Genomic DNA, 24,292 nt, shown 5'->3' on the forward strand with positions numbered 1-24,292 from the left:
GCCTCCTCTTATACGTTGAAGTGGCTCCAGTGTTCCACACTAGACCCTTGTACACTTAGGTATTCTATGTGTTTGAGGGGAAAGGATATCATTCAACTCTCAGGAGAGTTCTAATCCAACTGTCCAGTCCCCTAAACCTAGAAATTAAGGGGCAGGAGAGGTAGAAAGATATAGTCAGCCTGGTTCATTAAGGTCCAGAGCAGCAGTTCTTGCAGAGAGAGACTGGGTCGGTTCACTGCGCTGTGGTTCTGGAGACCGAAGGCATCAAGGTGGGTGTGTGTGGTCTGTGTGCAGACTCGGTGCCCAGTCTTTCGGCTGGGCCGGGTTCTACCATTGCACGTGCCTCCACAGTCTACTCTTTGGGGAATTACCCATGGGGAACCCCTTTCCTGAGATCTTCTTGTGGACAGCGCCCCCTGGAGCACATCTCAGGAAGTACAGTATAAGTGGGGCTCTGAAGTCGTGTTTAGGATGGGCTGTATCCTCAATATGGGTTATTCCCTCTGGTCACAGACAGAAACAAGCCAAGAGCCTTCAGAAGAACTCCACCTCACAAACTTTCTTCCCTCAGCCTTTTTACTTTTACATTTTTTGCCCAGCAATCAAGTTTGAGTTCTGCTTTTCTCTTTTCAGACACACGTGTCATTTTAACTACTTGTTCCGTTAAAAGTTTGAATCAAAGCTTTTGTATGTTTTTAGGTCAAATGTTTAAACTCTATTTTTTGGGGGGGGGGGAGGCAGCACTTTTGTTTGGTAACTTCACAAAAGAACACATGGAATCGGTACCATGACAGGTTCTTTTTGTTCTTGGTTTTCATGCATAGGTAGACACGATGGTCTGAATAGGAAGAGGTAGGAAAGAATTTATTCAAGAGGAAAAAGACCTCTCAAACTTCTGCCCATGGTATTTAAGAACACAAAAGTTTTTTTCTCTGTCTGCTGACCCTCCCACCTTCCTACCTTCGTTATTTGTACAGCGAAAGGGTTGAAATCTAATATGCCTGCTTCTTCTCTACACAAACTTTGCATTGACACCTTAACTTGCTGAAAAGTTTAAAATATCACAGATGAAAGATGTCCCGCCTTGATAAATGAAAGCAATTAGCTTATATACAAGGCTGGGAACTCAGCAGTGATCTGGAGAGGAGAGAAATAATCTGGAGACCAGCAAGGCTCAAGTTCAAATGCAGAGCCCAGGCAGGTCGAGTACATAAGGGAGTTTAGTCAGCCTGCAGGCCTGCCTGAAGGATCCTGGCTTGTGTTCAAATGAGCAGTACTGCGCACAGTAGGAGGTGCTGTGGCAAAGTTTCTGGGTATTAAATAAGGATGGCCCAGTCTGGCTCCCGCCAGACTGTAGCGGTTTGCAAGCAGAGAGGAGCTGAAATGTGACCCATACCTGGAGCCCTTACTCAGCTACACTCAGACCAGGACAGGTCAAAAACATCCACTTTGGGAGCATGTTTATGGTAAGTGATTGCTCAGGAAAAATCAATTATCTGAATTGATCAAGTAAATGTATTGGATCTCACTCCCCCTCATCCCCTAGGGGGATGAGGTCACCAAGAGAGTGACAGATAGGTTCCGCTGGCTCCAAAATTGAGAATGCTAGATCTGTAAAATGCAAGCCTTTAATAACTAAAATAGTGCCAGGTAGACATGGGCATATGGAGTCTTCTCAGAATACTGGTAAATTCAAAGATGCATCATATAGCTTATTTCTGCATGGCATGTAAGTTCTGGCAAAGACAAGTACTATCTGGCAACTGGGGAAAATTTTGATATGGATCTTCCTAAAACATATCTGAGCACAGGAAAAAGTTTTGGAGTTCAAGTTCAAGCTCCATCACTGATGTGAGATACTGGGCCATTGACTTATCTTGCATGCAGCACAGGGTCCTCATCTTCAAAATGAGAATGACAGATTTGTTCCTCTAATTTCCTGAAGGCATCATGGGCAAAAATGGTTACATGAGATGGTGCTTCTAAATTGTTTGGCACCTGCTTCACAGGCTGTCCACAACCGCTATTATATAATTACTAATTTCAGATCTCTGTTCTCAGCGCTGATATTGTGTCTGACATCCACAAATGTGTATCGATTGTCTCCTGTGCTCCAGACATCCTCATACTGAGCCCTGGGATATAGGGGCCGACAGGCAGTCACGGGGTAGACACTAAAACAGTAATCAAACAAATGAATGAATAAATACAGTTCCTCAAAGGATGAACTGATCATTGAAATTTCATTTTTATTTGTAGTAAGCTGGGTTAATTTTTTTACACTTATGTATTTATTTCTGTGTCCTGTGCTCATTCGCTTAGTCCTGTCTGACTCTTTGTGATCCTATGGACAGACTGTAGCCCACCAGGCTCTTCTGTCCATGGAATTTTCCAGGCAAGAATACTGAAGTGGGTTGCCATTTTCTTCTCCGGGGGATTTTCCCGACCCAGGGATCAAACCCTTGTCTCTGGAGTCTCCTGCATTGCAGAAGGATTCTTTACCACTGAGTCACCAGGAAAGCCTCCCTATTTATATATATTTGGCTGCGGTGGGTCTTAGTTGTAGCATGCAGGATCTTTTTATTTTATTTTTTTTCAGTTGTGACATGTGGGATCTAGTTCCCTGACCAGGAATTGAATCTAGACTCCCTACATTGGGAGCACAGAGTCTTAGCCACTGAACCACCAAGGAAGTCTCAAGGCTGGGTTCTTTGTACCTTTTCTTCTGCCTCTTACTAACAGAAGGTGCACTAAAACCTAATTTGAAAGTGAAAAGTCACTCAGTTGTGTCCGACTCTTTGCGACCCCACGAACTACAGAGTCCATGGAATTCTCTAGGCCAGAATACTGGAGTGGGTAGCCTTTCCCTTCTCCAGGGGATCTTCCCAACCCAGGGATTGAACCCAGGTCTCCCACATTGCGGGCGAATTCTTTACCAGCTGAGCCAGCAGGGAAGCCCAAGAATACTGGAGTGGGTAGTCTATCCCTTCTCCAGCGGGTGTTCCCAACCCAGGAATCGTTTCTTGCATTGCAGGTGGATTCTTTACCAACTGAGCTACCAGTTTGAGGCACCCTAAAAAAATCAGCCACACCTCTCCCACCCACTTTCTCCCTTGGGCTGCCCTGGAACACAGCCAGGACACCTTTTTCCATTGAATGTGCAGGTGGCTGTGGTTTGCTGCTTTCTGTCCCATTAACCTCTATTTTATCTGTGGAGAATAGCATCCCCCATCGCTGCAAGCAGCGGTTTGCCAACCCGGTGGGCTTGAAGTCCTGTTTGATGGAGCATTACAGAGAGCAAAAGGGAAAGTTTAAAGGGATTTGCTTCTCTAATTTCCTGAAAGGATCACAGACAAAGCTTGCCCTCTAGTAAAATGCTTTGTGTTTGCACTATAATAACAAGAATTTATTGCCACCACAGGGGAAAGAAGAGGCCAAGGAAAAATAGTCCCCTATTTCCTGGTTTTCCTTTGTTTCCATTACTACTCACGGACTACCGTGCTGTTTAAAGCATATAAACCTAAACAGCTGCTCTTTCCTAATAGCCTAATGTACTCAGAAAGACTTTTTCTATTACTGTAAAACACGGTGCTAATTTCTTATTATTGAGCATGCGGGTTTTACTATGGAAGGACTCATGCTCAGGAAGAAGAAAAATCTTTCTTCTTCTTTGGAGAAGTTCAAGATACATTTACATTGATAGTTTCATGGAAAAAATTCCTTTCTATATCTAGTTAATTTTGTTAACTCAATTTCAGCAGACATATGTGTAGAATATGCAAGGAATGGCTTCAAGAGAGTGCAGCTGATGTGAGTGATACTCAAGAATCGGTCTTGCTAGAACATAAGCGTTTGAAACCAAAGATGCTATCTGTTTTATTCCCCCCGGGTCTCCTGCAACATTGCAACACACAGAGTGGGTGCTCAAGATTTACCTATGGATGTTGAATATCTCAACAACTAGCATGCTGCAGTCCATGGGGTCACAAAGAGTCGGACACGATTGAGCAACTGAACTGATTGTTGAATATCTCACATCTCTATATGCCAGCCTAGATGAACATTTGAAGAGGAAGTCTTCAGGCTTCTAGCTCTCAAACTCTGGAGGTGCTCACACCCAACCCCATCTCTTGCTTACACAAACAGTGGCATCCCCATCTCTTACTTGAACAACACTTTGAAAAGTGTTGCTTAGTCGTGTCCAACTCTTTGCAACCTCATGGACTGTAGCCCGCCAGTTTCCTCTGTTCATGGGATTCTCCAGGCAAGAATACTGGAGTGGGTTGCCATTTCCTTCTCCAGGGGATCTTCCCAGCCCAGGGATTGAACCCACTTATCCTGCATTGGCAGGTGGATTCTTTACCACTGAGTCACCTGGGAAGCCCAGACAGTACTTTAACAAGACCCAAATTTGCCTACATTTCTCCATTACATTCCCATCCCCGTGGTGCAATTACAGTCTTCCCTGGCCTCTCACATTCCTCTTTGGCTAACCCCTGCTCATCTGCCAGGTCTCAGCTTAAATTTTATTTCTACTTTAAGGCTCTCCATCACACAACCTCACTGTATAAAGTTCCTTATGATTTGCTGTCTTAGCATCCTGGATGTTTTTTCTTCAAAGCATATATCACAGTTATCATATAAATGTCTGAGTGCGTGTGTGCTGAGTCGTTTCAGTCGTGTCCAACTCTTTGTGACCCCATGGACTGTAGCCCACCAAGCTCCCCTGTCCATGGGATTCTCCAGGCAAGAGTACTGGAGTGGGTTGCTGTGCCCTCCTCCAGGGGATCTTCCCAACCCAGTGATCAAACCCACATCTCTTATGTCTCTTGCATTAGCAGTAATACTGCTTGATGAGATGATGGCTCCTTGATACTGGGAACTGTATCATTTTCCAAAATAGATTCCTAGCACCCAATGAGTCCTAGTCAGAGTGGTCACTTAAAAAATATTTGTTGAATTAATGGATGAATGAGAAAGAGAAAGAAAGTGGGAAGAAGGGAATAAAGAATCAAGGGATGGATGACTTAGTGTTTCTTTAGATTTGTCTAAATTTTATTGACACATCTAGACCGTAACATACTGATCTTGACCATTGTTTTGCATCTCAAAAGATGAGTGTGTGTGTGTGTGTGTGTGTGTGTGTGTGTGGTGTATGCATTTATATGTTTTTTTTTTAAGTTAGGTTAAGGATTGGCCATATTTCTACATAATCCAGAATACCAGAATAAATCCATATTGATTTAATAATGATTTACCTTATGAATTACCTAGCAAATGAAAGTCTGTATATCTGAAATAGAGGAATCATTTTCTTTTAAATCACACTGAATGTTAGTTGCTCATTTTGGATCTTAGCCAGTTACTAAATTTAAACCACGAAATGTGTAGATCATGCACATACACTCGGATCTATGTGTGGTCAGTAGCAGTACTGTATAACATCCACAAACACTTTCAACAATGGCACACTTCCTAAGTACTTTTTTTTTTTGGCCTCACCCCACAGCGTGTGGGATCTTAGTTCCTTGAACAGGCGCTACCTGCAGTGAGTCTTAGCCACTGGACTGCCAGGGAAGCCCCTTCATGGTACCGTTATCTGGTGCCCTACCTTCCCATTTTCATCTGATAGACAGTTGGTCTGATGAGTTGGCTATATGTTTTATAACACAAATAAGAAAGACTCCATAAACAGCAATTCTTAGGGATGACACACACACCCTTATCAAGACAAGGAGTTAATTGGCCTCAGGAAGATGGTGGCTCAAGGAGGATGTGCTGAAGGCTCTATCCTGATTCTTGAGTCTTTCAGGGAAGGGCAGGCCTTGGGTGGGTAGGTAGATAGGTGGGTGAGTTAAGCCTCCTACAGCCAAAGAAACTTCACAGAACCTTATCATGATAAAGAAAAATAAGAAGGACTGTGTTCCTTTGCTCTTGTCTGAAATCAGTGATACATCTACTTTTCTATCCTGCATTGCTGTTATCACCTAGTAGTTACAGGAAGGTTTTTTTTTTTTTGGTAGATTCTTTCACTCTCACATTATCTTTCAAATGGATCACCTCCTTAGAGTGGCCCCTTTGCAAAAGCTGTGTCTATATTTAGGACTGTATCTCTATTTTGAAGTTTTTTCCTAAGGTACCTCATTATGCATATGAGTTTGAGTGATTTAAATAAAAATACCTTCATCTCCCCTATCCTGATGGCTGCTATTCCTCCTTTTCTTCAGCCATGGGCGTGAGCATCGCAGCTGGGGAGAACTGGTTTCTGTCCCTTAGCCAGCAGGAGACAGAGGCCTTGAGGTCCTTCTGAAATGCAGACAACCACACTGGCTTGCTTCTATCTTGAGATAACTTTCAACTCTTATTATCATTCGAGGGAGACTGTATTTCTAAGGAGGATTTCAGTTTCACTTTGGTACACCAGGCGCCCACACCTGGGGAGAAATGACAGAGCCTCCAGTAACATCAGCCTGACCTGTGCTTGCTTTCTCTCCTCCTCCTGTTCCCTAGGTAAGTGTGAGATCGGCTGGGCCTACTACTGCACAGGGGCAGGGGCTGCCGCCGCCATGCTGCTCTGCACATGGCTGGCTTGCTTCTCCGGCAAGAAGCAGAAACAGTACCCATACTGAGATGGGGCCGCCGCGCGCAGACCCAGGAGAAGCTGGGCCACAGGGACCCCAGGGACCGAAGCATCCAGCTGCTCTCAGAAGGCGGAAGAGCGCTTCTAAACCACATGATGCAAATGAAATGAAACCCAATGGAATCAGAAACATCATACCACACGGAAGGGTTGTGCAAGATTTGCAAAAGAAATGCAGAGCATGGAATGATACAGAAAAATGGACCAAAGGCTAAAAATATTGCAGGGTGTTGGGTGTTTCTATTCCACAGAGTATTGTTGATGTAGAATACATACACACACAAATCTATATATGCAAACAAGGTCTTTTTTTTTTTTTTTTTTAGGATGATGACTCAGAGAATCAAAAGGGCTAGTAGAAACAGTATTATGTTAGGAAGCAGGGTAACCCAGAAAGGTTCCCTGTAAGTCATGGCACTTTTGAAAGCACACGAGCATATACAGACATATCCATGCAATACACATGCCCAGACACAGACATTTCAGTGGTTGCACAGACTGTGCGAGATGTTTAGTGGTGCATTACTCCTCTGTTTTCTTTTTAATACACTTTTAAAATACAGTATTATCACTTTATAAAGCATACATTCAACCTAATCAATGGACCAATAAGCCACTTTATCAGTATTTTGTATACCCTGCATAAACTCTTTACGCCCTCAACATGTTTTCAGTGTTTATGCAGACCTTTAGAATTAAGCCTTTGTATTTCAATATTATTCAAAAATATGCAATATTTCTCTGAGTAGTTTCTGCTGTGATATTCTTACGAAGTAAAGGGGCAACTTTCTGTCCACCAAAGGAGAGAATTCAGTTAAGACGTGAGAGTAAGGAGAGACATTTTCCAGTCATTAGATCTTGTTTCCTTTCGTCCATTATTGTACTGTGCTGTACCACATTTATTCCAATATTCATTTTGTAAAAAGTAAAAAGTGCTATTTTGTTTGTATTTGAAAAGCTCTGTGAATAAATTCTCTCTTTGATCAATAGCTCTGTGTGTCATAGAGTGTTATAATTCAGTTACGGGGTTTGCTTCTTAATTTCCTAAAGGTAGCCTTTCAACTCCAACAGCTTTGTAAATTTTTCATTTTATTTTTAGGCCTCCTGTTCATTCACTCACTAGTCATCCAGCCAGGCATTCTTGGCACACAAGGTACTAAAGGTAAAGTGAAAGTTGCTCAGTCATGTCCAACTCTCTGTGACCCCATAGACTGTAGCCTGCCAGGCTCCTCTGTCCATGACATTCTCCTGACAATTCTACTGGAGTGGGTAGCCATTCCCCTCTCCAGGGGATCTTCCCAACCCAAGAATCAAACCAGGGTCTCCTGCATTGCAGGTGGATTCTCTAGCAGCTGAGCTACCATTAAAGGTGAGTAAGACATAATTCCTGCTTTCAACCTAAATTCTTCGCCACCAGAATTCTAACTGCCTGTTCACTGCACTTCAATCATGATCAAATCCTTATGAGAGAAGAATTTCAAGTCTGTTTTAGATGAAGTTTGAGAATCTGGGCAATGTTTAGAAGTGGTTGAAGCCAACGAAAACCAAGGCATGCATGGCTCAGTCTCCGTGGATGACGACAGAGTGGTCTCAGGCTGACAGTGGCTGCTGCCCCTCCACTTTCTGTCAGGGGCTACCTGTCTTTCTATTGCTGTGCCAGGAGCAATGTCTTTCAGGCCTCTTGGCAATTCAGATCCTCTTACCCTCCTATTCCCAGCCTAAATCCTTGACTAGAGTGAAAGATCTGCACCCTTTCACTATCCCTTAAGAGAACCAACTCTTTCAAAAGCAAAGATTGGGTGACAGGTATTCTTCTACTAGGCAATGCTGAGTAAGCATGAAATCTTTAAAACTTCTGGTTCAATTGGTTTCCAAATTATATATTGTTCATAGTTGGAAATTGAACGTTCTATTTACACATGAAAGTATATTTTTATTCTTTCAATGCATATTGAGCAATTTAACTTGAATATCCGAATATCACCCTTGCTTCTGGCACTTTTAATCATCCAAGGTGAGGGCTGATGCTACCTGGGAAGAACAATACAAGGCTCTGGCCAGTAACATTTTGGACTTTCTGAGTCTTTGTTGCTATGGAAAAAGTCACTCAGCTCTCAGATGCTTATTTCATCCTGTGCTGAATGCCGTTTGATTGTGTCTCATTGTCCAGTGAACAGAGGCTTCTCCACTCTGTGGCTTCCTGCTGGGAGGAGACAATTGCACTTTGCTTCCTCAATTAGCCCATCATTTTCACCTATTGCTAGTGCCTTTCAAATTTCTTTAACTGCACCTTCTTGTCAGAATCGTATTATGACTTCCTAAACTCGCATCATCAAATTGGGAGTTCTCAATGGAATTCATTAAGGTCTAATTTCTTGGGCAGATTTAATGATAACATTGTCATTTTTATGTAATCTGCAGGGTTTTAGACATTAGGGAGCCTCACTAGAATAAAAAGCTGATCACTCTGACATGATGAAGTCAATTGGCACACGCTTATATCTCCAGTTCTGACTAGTAATTTTTTTCTTTTTTGGTTCAAGATGGGCTTGATGAGCAGCATCTGATATATTAGGAATTATATAAAAATCTAAAGAATTTTTATATTTTGATACTTCTTTTCAAATGAAAATCAGCTTCCATGAAATAATAATATTAACAATAGAAATAATGATAAAATTTCTGAGAATTATCTATCACAGACTTCTTGCTGATGTACATGTAAGGGGCTGCGTTCAGAATCTCATAGATCGCTTGTACATGCTTGTGAGGTAAGTGGGGGGAGGGTTTCCTTGTTTTTAAGGAAGAAAAGCAATGCTTAAAGAAGTTAATTGATAAAATTGAATTGACCCTTCCAATTTTCAACATATTCACTTGTGTAACAATTAGTTTTTGAGCTCCTGCTACTTGCTAGGCATTCTGCAGGCATGCCAAGTCTCTTGTCATGTCCGACTCTGAGAGACCCTACGGAGAGTAGCCCACCAGGCTCCTCTGTCCATGGGATTCTCCAGGAAAGCATACTGGAGTGGGTTGCCATGCCCTCCTCCAGGGGATCTTCCTGACCCAGGGATGGAACCCCTGTCTCTTAATGTCTCCTGCATTGGCAGGCAGGTTTTTTACCACTAGTGCCCCCTGGGAAGCCTGGTAGACATTCTACTACTATGTATAAAGCACTCCATAAAGTGCAGCCCTTGCTCTATGGGGGAAAACGAACAAGAACATCAGTGGTTACATGTCCCGGGGTGTCAGTTGACTCTCAAACACAGGGAAGAAGTTCCACCAGGTAAAGAATCGTTTACCTTAATTTATTTATTAAAGATAGATTTAAAAGATATAAGGAAAAGAAAGATGATAAGTGATGATTTTCTGCTCTTCAGAGACATCATTAAGAAAATGGAAACATAAGTCAAAGACTGGAAGAGTCACCTATCTGGCAAAGAACTTACATTCAGAATATATGAGGAATAATAAAAAGGCAAACAATTCAATTTTTTGAATGGTTGAAATAAATGGAATATTTTACAAAAGAAGATATACACAAATGCCAGTAATCGCATTGAAAAGGTGTTCACCGAAGATGGTGGAGGAATAGGATGGGGAGACCACTTTCTCTCCTACAAATTCATCAAAAGAATACCTGAACGCAGAGCAATCTTCACAAAACAACTTCTGATCGCTAGCTGAGGTCATCAGGCGCCCAGAAAAGCAACCCATTGTCTTTGAAAGGAGGTAGGACAAAATATAAAAGATAAAAAGAGAGACAAAAGAGCTAAGGACAGAGCTCCGTCCCGGGAAGGGAGTCTTAATAGAAGAAGTTTTCAGTAATTTAGGTTGTAGGTTATTCTCTTTCATTACTTTCAGTACGTCCTGCCATTCCCTTCGGGCCTGCAGGGTTTCTATTGATAGATCAGCTGTTATCCTTATGGGAATCCCTTTGTGTGTTATTTGTTGTTTCTCCCTTGCTGCTTTTAATATTTGTTCTTTGTGTTTGATCTTTGTTAATTTGATTAATATGTGTCTTGGGGTGTTTCGCCTTGGGTTTATCCTGTTTGGGACTCTCTGGGTTTCTTGGACTTGGGTGGCTATTTCCTTCCCCATTTTAGGGAAGTTTTCAGCTATTATCTCCTCGAGATTTTCTCATGGCCTTTCTTTTTGTCTTCTTCTTCTGGGACTCCTATGATTCGAATGTTGGGGCGTTTCACATTGTCCCAGAGGTCCCTGAGGTTGTCCTCATTTCTTTTGATCCTTTTTTCTTTTTTCCTCTCTGTTTCATTTATTTCCACCATTTTGTCTTCTACCTCACTTATCCTATCTTCTGTCTCTGTTGTTCTACTCTTGGTTCCCTCCAGAGTGTTTTTTATCTCATTTATTGCATTATTCATTTTTAATTGACTCTTTTTTATTTCTTCTAGGTCTTTATTAAACATTTCTTGCATCTTTTCAATCTTTGTTTCCAGGCTATTTATCTGTAACTCCATTTTGTTTTCAAGATTTTGGATCATTTTTATTATCATTATTCTAAATTCTTTTTCAGGTAGATTCCCTATCTCCTCCTCTGTTGCTTGACTTGGTGGGCATTTTTCATGTTCCTTTACCTGTTGGGTATTTCTCTGCCTTTTCATCTTGTTTAGATTGCTGTGTCTGGACTGGGCTTTCTGTATTCTGGAGGTCTGTGATTCCTTTATATTGTGGAGTTTTTACCCAGTGGGTGGGGTTAGACGATTGGCTTGTCAAGGTTTCCTGGTTAGGAAAGTTTGTGTCGGTGTTCTGGTGCGTGGAACTCGGTTTCTTCTCTCTGGAGTGCAATGGAGTGCCCAGTAATGAGTTTTGAGATGGGTCTATGTGTTAGGTGTGACCTTGGGCAGCCTGTATGTTGACGTTTAGGGCTATGTTCCTGCATTGCTGGAGAATTTGCTTGGTATGTCTTGCTCTAAAACTTATTGGCTCTTGGGTGGTGGTTGGTTTCAGTGTAGGTATGGAGGCTTTTGGACAGTCACTTATTACTTAAAGTTCCATGTAGTCAGGAGTTTTCTGGTGTTCTCAGGTTTTGGGCTTAAGTCTCCTGCCTCTGGATTTCAGTTTTATTCTTCCAGTAGTCTCAGGACTTCTCCTACTATACAGCACTGCTAATAAAACTTATAGGTTAATGGCAAAAAGATTCTCCCCCGTTAGGGACACCCAGAGAGGTTCACAGAGTTACATGAAGAAGAGGAGAGGGAGGAGGGAGATAGTGTTGAGCAGGAGGAGAAAAAGGGGGACTCAAGAGGAGAGAGACAGATCTACGCAGTTGTCTGTTCCCAGAATGTTCTCCGTAGCCCAGACACCTACAAAGATTCACAGAATTGGATTGGGAAGAAAAGGAGAAAGGAGGAAATAGAGGTGTTCTGAGGTAGAAAACAGAGAGTCAAGATTGGGAGAGAATAATCAACACACTCCTGAATAAAAATGGGAACTGAATATTGGATTCTTAAATGTTCACAATTTATATCATATATTGAAAAACAAAAATTAAAAATCTAGAGTAGAGATTAGACTCTTAAAAATACTATATTAAAAACAAAAACCAAAACACACACAAAAAAATTTTTTTAAATATATATGAAGTTCAGTTTAAAAAATAGGGCTTCCCTTTTTTTTTTTTTTTTTTGGTAAGGTTATAGTGTATTGAAAATGAAAATTAAGGAGTAGTAGAGGAGTACTAGAGGACTTTAAAAGAAATAAGAGAAAAAGAAAAATAGAAAATAGAAGAGAAAAAGGAGAAAAAAAGAAAGAAAAAAAAAGAAAAGAATTTTCCCTAATTAAAAAAAATCATAAAAATCTATGAAAATGAAAGTTAAGGAGTGATGGGGGAGTAATAGGGAATTTTAAAGGAAAATAAAAGAGAAAAAATAAAAAAGAAAAAATTAAAAAAAAATTTTTTTTTCTTATTAAAAAAAAAAAGAAAAGTAAAAATATATCTAGGAATTTCTCTGGAGCTGTTGCGGTCAGTGTCGGTTCGGCTCAGTTTCACATAGCTCCTCTTTCCAGCTTACAGTTCTCGATATCTATAGGCCTCTTCCGGCGTAATCGGTGTTTTCTACAGGGATTTTAATCTGTTGCACCGCTCTCTTCTGAAGCGGTTCCCTTTGTTTATTTGGCTTCTGTTTGCCGGTTTCTTCAGAGCCTCATTTCCGCCCTGACACAGGCGGGCGGAGGTGGACTCTTATTCAGGTAGCTAGTTCCGTCGCGCTGCTGGGAGGGGCTGACTGGGATGGGCTGGTGCTGCCGGGAAAGGCTGGCGCTGCTTTCTCGGTCTGCGCTGCTCAGGATCCCGGCCGCTCGACCTGGAGTGCACCCCGCGCAGCTCCAGGCCTCGGGTGCTCCACAAAAGCGCAGAACAAAAGGCTGCGTCCGCTCTTGTGCCTTCCCCGTCAGAGCGGTCCAGGCAGCCAGGAACTTGACAGGCGCACTCTCCCCAGGTGCGGCGCGCCAGCTCCCTTCCGCGGGCCCAATCTCGGTTTCTGCCGGGGCCAGTCGGGTGTGTGCGCCTTCTGCCCTCTGCCCCCAGCCCCAGTCCCCGCCCGCGCCGGTCGGGTGCCTGCGCACTGTGTCTCTCCACGACCTGCTCCCGCCTCCGGCGGGTCCGGGCCGGTCCGCAGTCTGCGAGCCCCTCTCCGGACTCTCTCGGTCCCCCCGTTCCGTGAACGGCCGGCAGCATGTTCGGGCGGGTCAATTTTCTCTCTCTTCCCTGCTCTCCCACAGTTCAAGTTGGCAACTCACAAAAGCTCCCTCCGATTGTCCTCAGGGCACTCAGGCCCGGACCCTACCCCAAGCAATGCCACCCGCTCCTCTCCGTGCCGCCCCCACTTGCTGGTGGCGGATGCGGGTGTCTGGGGCACTTTTCTGCTGAGAGTTGCTTTTAGGCACGTAATCTGTGGGTTTTATTTATTGTTTCCCTCCCAGTCAGGTTGCCCTCCTAGATTCAAACACTTCCCCCAGGCCCGCCAGTGCGAGGGTTTCCCGGTGTTTGGAAACGTCCTCTAAAGACTCACTTCCCGGGACGGATCTCCGTCCTTAGCTCTTTTGTCTCACTTTTTATCTTTTATATTTTGTCCTACCTCCTTTCGAAGACAATGGGCTGCTTTTCTGGGCGCCTGATGACCTCAGCTAGCGATCAGAAGTTGTTTTGTGAAGTTTGCTGTGCGTTCAGTTATTCTTTTGATGAATTTGTAGGAGAGAAAGTGGTCTCCCCGTCCTACTCCTCCGCCATCTTGGCTCCTCCTCCTAGAAGAAGTTTTCAAACAACAGGAAACCCTCGCACTGGTGGGTCTGGGGGAAGTTTTTGAATCTCAGAGGGAAATCTGACTGGGAGGGGAACAATAAATAAAACTCACAGATTACATGCCTAAAAGCAACTCCCAGCAGAAAAGTACCCCAGACTCCCACATCCGCCACGGTTGCGGAGAGACACAGGGCGCAGGCACCGGACTGGCGCAGGCGGAAACTGAGACTGGGACCGCAGAGGGCAGAAGGCACGCCGCACCCGGGGAGAGTGCGCCCGTCAAGCGCCTGGCTGGCTGAGCCACTCAGACGGCGTAGGCACCAAAAGCAGGCGCAGCTTTTTGTTCCGCGCTTTTGTGGAACACCGGAGGGCTGGAACCGCGCGCAACACAGGGCACACTCCATATAGAGCAGCTGGGAGCCTAAATAGCGTAGACGGGGGTGGGGGTGGGGGGGACAGCGCCAGCCCCTCCCCGCAGCGCGACGGAAGTAGCAGCCTGACTAAGAGGCCACCTCCGCCCGCCTGTGTCACAGCAGAAATAGCGGAAATTAGGCACAGAAGAGACCAGCAAACAGAAGCCAAATAAACAAAGGGAACCGCTTCAGAAGGGACCGGTGCAACAGATTAAAATCCCTGTAGATAACACCAACTACACCTGAAGGGGCCTGTAGATATCGAGAAGTGTAAGCTGGAACGAAGAGCTATCTGAAACTGAACCGAACCCACACTGACCACAACAGCTCCAGAGAAATTCCTAGATATATTTTTACTTTTTTTTTTTTTTTAAGTAAAAAAAAAAAAAAAAATTTTTTTCTTTTTTCCGTTTTTATTTTTTCTCTTTTATTTTCTTTTAAAATTCCCTATTACTCCCCCATTACTCCTTAACTTTCATTTTCATAGATTTTTACGATTTTTTAAATTAGGAAAAAAATTTTGTGTGTGTGTGTTGTTCTTTTTTCTTTTTCTTTTCCTTTTTCTCTTCTATTTTCTATTTTTCTTTTTCTCATATTTCCTTTTAAAGTCCTCTATTACTCCTCTACTACTCCTTCATTTTCATTTTCATTACACTATAACCTTACAAAAAAAAAGAGAAGCCCTATTTTTAAACTGAACTTCATATATATTTCTAAAGTTTTTTCTGTGTGTTTTGGTTTTTGTTTTTAATATAGTATTTTTAAGATTCTAACCTCTACTCTAGATTTTTAATCTTTGTTTTTCAGTATATGATATAAATTGTGGACATTTAAGAATCCAATATTCAGTTCCCATTTTTATTCAGGAGTGTGTTGATTATTCTCTCCCAATCTTGACTCTCCGTTTTCTACCTCAGAACACCTCTATTTCCTCCTTTCCCCTTCTCTTCCTAATCCAAGTCTGTGAATATTTGTGGGTGTCTGGGCTACGGAGAACACTCTGGGAACAGACAACTGCATAGATCTGTCTCTCTCCTCTTGAGTCCCCCTTTTTCTCCTCCTGCTCATCTCTATCTCCCTCCTCCCTCTCCTCTTCTTCATGTAACTCTGTGAACCTCTCTGTGTGTCCCTCACAGGGGAGAATCTTTTGCCATTAACCTAAAAGTTTTATTAGCAGTGCTGTATAGTAGGAGAAGTCCTGAGACTACTGGAAGAATAAAACTGAAATCCAGAGGCAGGAGACTTAAGCCCAAAACCTGAGAACACCAGAAAACTCCTGACTACATGGAACTTTAAGTAATAAGAGACCGTCCAAAAGCCTGAATACCTACACTGAAACCAACCACCACCCAAGAGCCAATAAGTTTTAGAGCAAGACATACCAAGCAAATTCTCCAGCAACGCAGGAACATAGCCCTGAATGCCAACATACAGGCTGCCCAAGGCCACACCTAACACATAGACACATCTCAAAACTCATTACTGGGCACTCCATTGCACTCCAGAGAGAAGAAATCAAGTTCCACGCACCAGAACACCGACGCAAGCTTCCCTAACCAGGAAACCTTGACAAGCCAATCGTCTAACCCCACCCACTGGGTAAAAACTCCACAATATAAAGGAATCACAGACCTCCAGAATACAGAAAGCCCACTCCAGACACAGCAATCTAAACAAGATGAAAAGGCAGAGAAATACCCAACAGGTAAAGGAACATGAAAAATGCCCACCAAGTCAAGCAAAAGAGGAGGAGATAGGGAATCTACCTGAAAAAGAATTTAGAATAATGATAATAAAAATGATCCAAAATCTTGAAAACAAAATGGAGTTACAGATAAATAGCCTGGAAACAAAGATTGAAAAGATGCAAAAAATGTTTAATAAAGACCTAGAAGAAATAAAAAAGAGTCAATTAAAAATGAATAATGCAATAAATGAGATAAAAAACACTCTGGAGGGAACCAAGAGTAGAACAACAGAGACAGAAGATAGGATAAGTGAGGTAGAAGATAAAATGGTGGAAATAAATGAAACAGAGAGGAAAAAAGAAAAAAGGATCAAAAGAAATGAGGACAACCTCAGGGACCTCTGGGACAATGTGAAACGCCCCAACATTCGAATCATAGGAGTCCCAGAAGAAGACAAAAAGAAAGGCCATGAGAAAATCTCGAGGAGATAATAGCTGAAAACTTCCCTAAAATGAGGAAGGAAATAGCCACCCAAGTCCAAGAAACCCAGAGAGTCCCAAACAGGATAAACCCAAGGTGAAACACCCCAAGACACATATTAATCAAATTAACAAAGATCAAACACAAGGAACAAATATTAAAAGCAGCAAGGGAGAAACAACAAATAACACACAAAGGGATTCCCATAAGGATAACAGCTGATCTATCAATAGAAACCCTCCAGGCCAGAAGGGAATGGCAGGACATACTGAAAGTAATGAAAGAGAATAACCTACAACCTAGATTACTGTACCCAGCAAGGATCTCATTCAGATATGAAGGAGAATTCAAAAGCTTTACAGACAAGCAAAAGCTGAGAGAATTCAGCACCACCAAACCAGCTCTTCAACAAATGCTAAAGGATCTTCTCTAGACAGGAAATGCAGAAAGGTTGTATAAACGTGAACCCAAAACAACAAAGTAAATGGCAACGGGACCACACCTATCAATAATTACCCTAAATGTAAATGGGTTGAATGCCCCAACCAAAAGACAAAGACTGGCTGAATGGATACAAAAACAAGACCCCTACATATGCTGTCTACAAGAGACCCACCTCAAAACAAGAGACACATACAGACTAAAAGTGAAGGGCTGGAAAAAAATATTTCACACATACGGAGACCAAAAGAAAGCAGGAGTCGCAATACTTATATCAGATAAAATAGACTTTCAAATAAAGGATGTGAAAAGAGACAAAGAAGGACACTACATAATGATCAAAGGATCAATCCAAGAAGAAGATATAACAATTATAAATATATATGCACCCAACATAGAAGCACTGCAATATGTACGGCAAATGCTAACGAGTATGAAAGAGGAAATTAATAGTAACACAATAATAGTGGGAGACTTTAATACCCCACTCACAACTATGGATAGATCAACTACACAGAATATTAACAAGGAAACACAAACCTTAAGTGACACAATGGACCAGCTAGACCTAATTGATATCTATAGGACATTTCACCCCAAAACAATCAACTTCACCTTTTTCTCAAGTGCACACGGAACCTTCTCCAGAATAGATCACATCCTGGGCCACAAATCTGGTCTTGGAAAATTCAAAAAAATTGAAATCATTCCAGTCATCTTTTCTGACCACAGTGCAGTAAGATTAGATCTCAATTACAGGAAAAAAATTGTTAAAAATTCAAACATATGGAGGCTAAATAACACGCTTCTGAATAACCAACAAGTCATAGAAGAAATAAAAAAACAAATCAAAATATGCATAGAAATGAATGAAAATGAAAACACAACAACCCAAAACCTATGGGACACTGTAAAAGCAGTGCTAAGGGGAAGGTTCATAGCATTACAGGCTTACATCAAGAAACAAGAAAAAAGTCAAATAAATAACCCAACTCTACACCTAAAACAATTAGAGAAGGAAGAAATGAAGAACCCCAGGGTTAGCAGAAGGAAAGAAATCTTAAAAATCAGGGCAGAAATAAATGCAAAAGAAACTAAAGAGACCATAGAAAAAATCAACAAAGCTAAAAGCTGGCTTTTTGAAAACATAAACAAAATTGACAAACCATTAGCAAGACTCATTAAGAAACAAAGGGAGAAGAACCAAATTAACAAAATTGGAAATGAGAATGGAGAGATCACAACAAACACTGAAATACAGAGGATCATAAGAGACTACTACCAGCAGCTCTATGCCAAAAAAATGGACAATTTGGATGAAATGGACAAATTCTTAGAAAAGTATAACTTTCCAAAACTGAACCAGGAAGAAATAGAAGATCTTAACAGACCCATCACAAGCAAGGAAATCGAAACTGTAATCAGAAATCTTCCAGCAAACAAAAGCCCAGGACCAGATGGCTTCACAGCTGAATTCTACCAAAAATTTAGAGAAGAGCTAACACCTATCTTACTCAAACTCTTCCAGAAAATTGCAGAAGAAGGTAAACTTCCAAACTCATTCTATGAGGCCACCATCACCCTAATTCCAAAACCAGACAAAGATGCCACAAAAAAAGAAAACTACAGGCCAGTATCACTGATGAACATAGATGCAAAAATCCTAAACAAAATTCTAGCAAACAGAATCCAACAACATATTAAAAAAATCATACACCATGACCAAGTGGGCTTTATCCCAGGAATGCAAGGATTCTTTAATATCCACAAATCAATCAATGTAATACACCACATTAACAAATTGAAAGATAAAAACCATATGATTATCTCAATAGATGCAGAGAAAGCCTTTGACAAAATTCAACACTCATTTATGATTAAAACTCTCCAGAAAGCAGGAATAGAAGGAACATACCTCAACATAATAAAAGCTATATATGACAAACCCACAGCAAGCATTACCCTCAATGGTGAAAAATTGAAAGCATTTCCCCTGAAATCAGGAACAAGACAAGGATGCCCACTCTCACCAATACTATTCAGCATAGTGTTGGAAGTTTTGGTCACAGCAATCAGAGCAGAAAAAGAAGTAAAAGGAATCCAGATAGGAAAAGAAGAAGTGAAACTCTAGCTGTTTGCAGATGACATGATCCTCTACATAGAAAACCCTAAAGACTCTACCAGAAAATTACTAGAGCTAATCAATGAATATAGTAAAGTTGCAGGATATAAAATTAACACACAGAAATCCCTTGCATTCCTATACACTAGCAATGAGAAAACAGAAAGAGAAATTAAGGAAACAATACCATTCACCATTGCAACAAAAAGAATAAAATACTTAGGAGTACATCTACCTAAAGAAACAAAAGACCTATACATAGAAAACTATAAAACACTGATGAAAGAAATCAAAGAGGACACAAACAGGTGGAGAAACATACTGTGTTCATGGATTGGAAGAATCAATATTGTCAAAATGGCTATTCTACCCAAAGCAATCTATAGATTCAATGCAATCCCTATCAAGCTACCAACGGTATTTTTCACAGAACTAGACCAAAGAATTTCACAATTTGTATGGAAATACAAAAAACCTCGAATAGCCAAAGTAAGCTTGAGAAAGAAGAATGGAACTGGAGGAATCAACCTGCCTGACTTCAGACTCTACTACAAAGCCACAGTCATCAAGACAATATGGTACTGGCACAAAGACAGAAATATAGACCAATGGAACAGAATAGAAAGTCCAGAGATAAATCCACGAACCTATGGACACCTTATCTTTGATAAAGGAGGCAAGGATATACAATGGAAAAAAGACAACCTCTTTAACAAGTGGTGCTGGGAAAACTGGTCAACCACTTGTAAAAGAATGAAACTAGAACACTTTCTAACACCATACACAAAAATAAACTCAAAATGGATTAAAGATCTAAATGTAAGACCAGAAACTATAAAACTCCTAGAGGAGAACATAGGCAAAACTCTCCGACATGAATCACAGCAGGATCCTCTATGATCCACCTCCCAGAATAGTGGAAATAAAAGCAAAACTAAACAAATGGGACCTAATGGAACTTAAAAGCTTTTGCACCACAAAGGAAACTATAAGTAAGGTGAAAAGACAGCCCTCAGATTGGGAGAAAATAATAGCAAATGAAGAAACAGACAAAGGATTAATCTCAAAAATATACAAGCAACTCCTGCAGCTCAATTCCAGAAAAATAAATGACCCAATCAAAAAATCGGCCAAAGAACTAAACAGACACTTCTCCAAAGAAGACATACAGATGGCTAACAAACATATGAAAAGATGCTCAACATCACTCATTATCAGAGAAATGCAAATCAAAACCACAATGAGGTACCATTACACGCCAGTCAGGATGGCTGCTATCCAAAAGTCTACAAGCAATAAATGCTGGAGAGGGTGTGGAGAAAAGGGAACCCTCTTACACTGTTGGTGGGAATGCAAACTAGTACAGCCGCTATGGAAAACAGTGTGGAGATTTCTTAAAAAACTGGAAATAGAACTGCCATATGACCCAGCAATCCCACTTCTGGGCATACACACTGAGGAAACCAGATCTGAAAGAGACACGTGCACCCCAATGTTCATCGCAGCACTGTTTATAATAGCCAGGACATGGAAGCAACCTAGATGCCCATCAGCAGATGAATGGATAAGGAAGCTGTGGTACATATACACCATGGAATATTACTCAGCTGTTAAAAAGAATTCATTTGAATCAGTCCTAATGAGATGGATGAAACTGGAGCGCATTATACAGAGTGAAGTAAGCCAGAAAGATAAAGATCATTACAGCATACTAACACATATATATGGAATTTAGAAAGATGGTAATGATAACCCTATATGCAAAACAGAAGAAGAGACACAGATGTACAGAACAGACTTTTGGACTCTGTGGGAGAAGGTGAGGGTGGGATGTTTCGAGAGAATAGCATGTATATTATCTATAGTGAAATAGATCACCAGCCCAGGTGGGATGCATGAGACAAGTGCTCGGGCCTGGTGCACTGGGAAGACCCAGAGGAATCGGGTGGAGAGGGAGGTGGGAGGGGGGATCGGGATGGGGAATACATGTAACTCCATGGCTGATTCATGTCAATGTAAGACAAAGCCCACTGCAATGTTGTGAAGTAATTAGCCTCCAACTAATAAAAATAATTGGGAAAAAAAAAAGAGAAAAGGTGTTCACCGTCTGAAGAAGAATATATGTACAAGTATAACTGAATCCCTGTGCCGTACACCTGAAACCTACCCAATATTGTAAATCAACTATACTTCAACAAAAGAAATAATTAAAAAAAAAAAAAAAACTTTTTGCAGTCCTTTGTGATGGAATGAGTTTGTCAGAATGTTACCGGAAAAAATGTGTGGGTCTAGCTGCTCACCGCTCAAAAGCCAGAAGCAGGCCAGGTTGGTGGAAATGAAAGTTAAGTTTGCTGTGTTTCAGATGGGGACGGGGCTGGGGGTGGGTGTCAAGGCTGAGGTTCACGGGTGGGGGGAGGGTGGCAATCATCTCTCCAAAGGCCGACTCCCGCCCTGATGAGGGGTCAGAGCATTTACAGACAGAGTTGGTGGGGAGGGACCACTTGCAGAAACAGCATAGTCATCTCTGACAGCTTGAAATTGGTCATCAGTGGTCTGACCAGCATCGTCCTGAATGTTTTAGGTACAGTTAGCCTTTACTTCCACGGTCCATTTGTTCCCATCTCTTTGCGGTCAGTTCTCGGAATTGGGGCAGCTCGTGTTGTGGGTACAGTCTGGTCATCGTGTAGTTAACTTCTCCACCTGGGGTTTTAGTCTCTATCAGACAGCTCACAGGATGTGGCTCAGAATATTATCTATGTCCTTGAGAAAGAACGAACGGCCTTTGACTATGCTTAATGACTACATTATTATTATTTAGTCTCTTTTGACTGTTTTCTGTTGTTTCTGCATTTCTCTGATTAAATTTATTCTTTGACTAAAGTTTTCCACAGGCAAAAGGCAGGCAGAGAACATGGTGGGGTGGTGGGGACAAGGACCGCAGGGCCCTGCTCCATTCCAAGAATACCAAATGTGCAGGCACCCCTCTTGGATACAGGGTTTCCTCAGAATGTGGAGTGCGTCCCTGCAGAGAGCCTTCTTAGAAATGTTACCAATAGATCGTGATGACAGCTTTCAGCAAGCCTACAGGATTGATAAGAAACTGCCTGTCATCTGAAGAGTAATTTTTGAGGGGACAAAATTGGACTAATTCCTCAGAGCAGAACAAGAGGTTGCCATGATCTGGGTCACTGCCCTAACACCTACTAACGGGGTCAACGAGAAAATAATTGATTTTTCCCTGGAGGAGTTCGCCTGGTGTGGAAAAATGACAATATTCTCATGATTCAGATCTTCTTTACTTTGGTATCCTGAATGCCTGTTCAATTTTTGTGCACACAAGTGATCATTAAAGAAAGCATTCGGATCTGAAAATAAACGGCAGTGATGAAAAATGAGGTTTTTAATGTGAATGAGGGAGGGAAAAATCATCACTCTAAGAGGCCATCTGTGGCCACACTGAAGCTAAATTACTTCCATGAGCAATTGGATCTGGAAAGTTCCTCTTCTATTTTTTTTTTTTTTTCCTTAACAATTTTCACAATTCCACTTCTCTAGGATATGGGGAGGATTGCTTGTCCTGTTTTTGAAAATTATGCAGTGTCTTCTACACAGGATTGTCTGAGATGCTTAGTTTGGCTCAGCCACAGTGTTTTCTTAGGGCCTCTGATATCCTGGTAGTTTTCTTTTAATTATTTATTCATTTAAAAAGTGTTTACTGATCACTTAGTATGTATCATATGCTCTAATAGCTTCACTGTTAACATATTTTATATTTTACCATGGCCCTTAAGTTTCTCTGGGCTTTCCTGATGTCTCAGATGGTAAAGAATTTGCCTGCAATGTGGGAGACCTGGGTTTGATCCCTTGGTTGGGAAGACCCCCTGGAGAAGAGAATGGCAACCCACTCCAGTATTCTTGCCTAGGAAATCCCACGGACAGAGAAGCCTAGCAGGCCACAGTTCTTGGGGTCTTAAAGAGTGGGACATGACTGTGCAACTAACTCTTTGACTGTAAGTTTCTCTATGCATTTAAATTCTTAAAATGAGTCACAATCCTATTAGCATATATTAGCCTATAATACCAATCATAGTATTTTTTGTAATGAGTGTTTAACTTGTAACTCACACAGAAATAAGCTTCAATGGGAGACATTTTTTATATGGGCTGTCTGTTTTAATGCACTCATCTAGGATGAATTATTATTTGCCTGAGGGGAATTTTTAGTCATTAGTTTTCAAGCCACTTTACTGACAGACTCTAGGTCTTTAAGGAAGCCTTGGGGTTTAAGCTAACAGAAAGAGATGGGTGGATTAAGGCTAGCTATAACACGGGATTTATGTGCGCTTGTTTGGCTAGAGCTTCATGCGTATGTCAGTGATTAAGACCTCCCAGCTCAGAGTGCCCAAGAGTTTGAATGTTGATTCCACCATGTATCTGTTGTGTGACCTTGATCAAGTTTCCTTACCCTACTTTCCTCATTTATGGAATCTGAATAATAATCTTACCTTCTTAATGGAATATTATGAAGATAACACACGATAATCCATGGAAGAACTGTTGGTCCCTGTTTTCCATTGGAAGCTCAAAGGGAGGGTTCCTACCAATTTAGTTTGTCTTCTCTGTGATCCACTTACTTTGTCCTGTGAGGTCAGATAAGCTCAAGAATGCCTTCTTCCAAAACTCAGCTCTCTAGTCCTAAGTCTTCAGGAGTTTATTTCTCTACATCGTTTTGCTTTCTGCCAGCTACCCTGAAACTCGTTGGCTTTGATATTGCTGGACCAATTCTCTGAGAGTCTAAGCTGAGCTTTCTGAACCTTTATCTGTGTTCTCTATGACACCTGCCTCCTCCAGGCTTTGCCCGTTGTCATGATGAGCAAGGGACTTTAAAGTCTTTGGGCAAGAGGAATTAAGCGAATTGCACAAAAATGACGTATGGAAAAATTTCAATTTGTGCAAAATGACGAATGGAAAAGCTTTTTTACTGAGGCATTTTCAGAAAGAGCAGAAGTCTTGAAACAACTTAGATGCACATCAGTAGGGAACGCAAATAAATGATGGTACATCCGTAGGTGGGAACCTATACAACGATTTAAAAGCAGCATTTCTGTACTGATACAGAAACAGCTTCAAGATCTAAGAGAAAAGAGCAAGATGCAGAAACTTTATACAGTATGCTAAAATTTCTGCAAACGTTCTGCAAATGCAGAATGCAAATGTTCTGCAAACATGAAGAATATATGTGTATTT

The 24,292-nt window shown here is 41.5% G+C and overlaps 1 protein-coding gene across 2 annotated transcripts in view; it reads left to right on the forward strand.

Annotated features, from left to right (window-relative positions):
• The window catches only part of LHFPL6 (LHFPL tetraspan subfamily member 6), a 219,665-nt gene extending 212,036 nt beyond the window's left edge, over positions 1-7,629 (forward strand). For both annotated transcript variants that reach the window (XM_061133691.1, XM_061133690.1), the window contains exon 4: positions 6,511-7,629. In XM_061133691.1, the coding sequence (XP_060989674.1) occupies positions 6,511-6,629 (119 nt within the window). In that variant the 3' untranslated portion in view covers positions 6,630-7,629. The remainder of the gene's footprint in view (positions 1-6,510) is intronic.
• Positions 7,630-24,292: the final 16,663 nt, after the last annotated feature.

Source organism: Dama dama, chromosome 30, assembly GCF_033118175.1.
Source record: "Dama dama isolate Ldn47 chromosome 30, ASM3311817v1, whole genome shotgun sequence".
Lineage (NCBI taxonomy): Eukaryota > Metazoa > Chordata > Mammalia > Artiodactyla > Cervidae > Dama > Dama dama.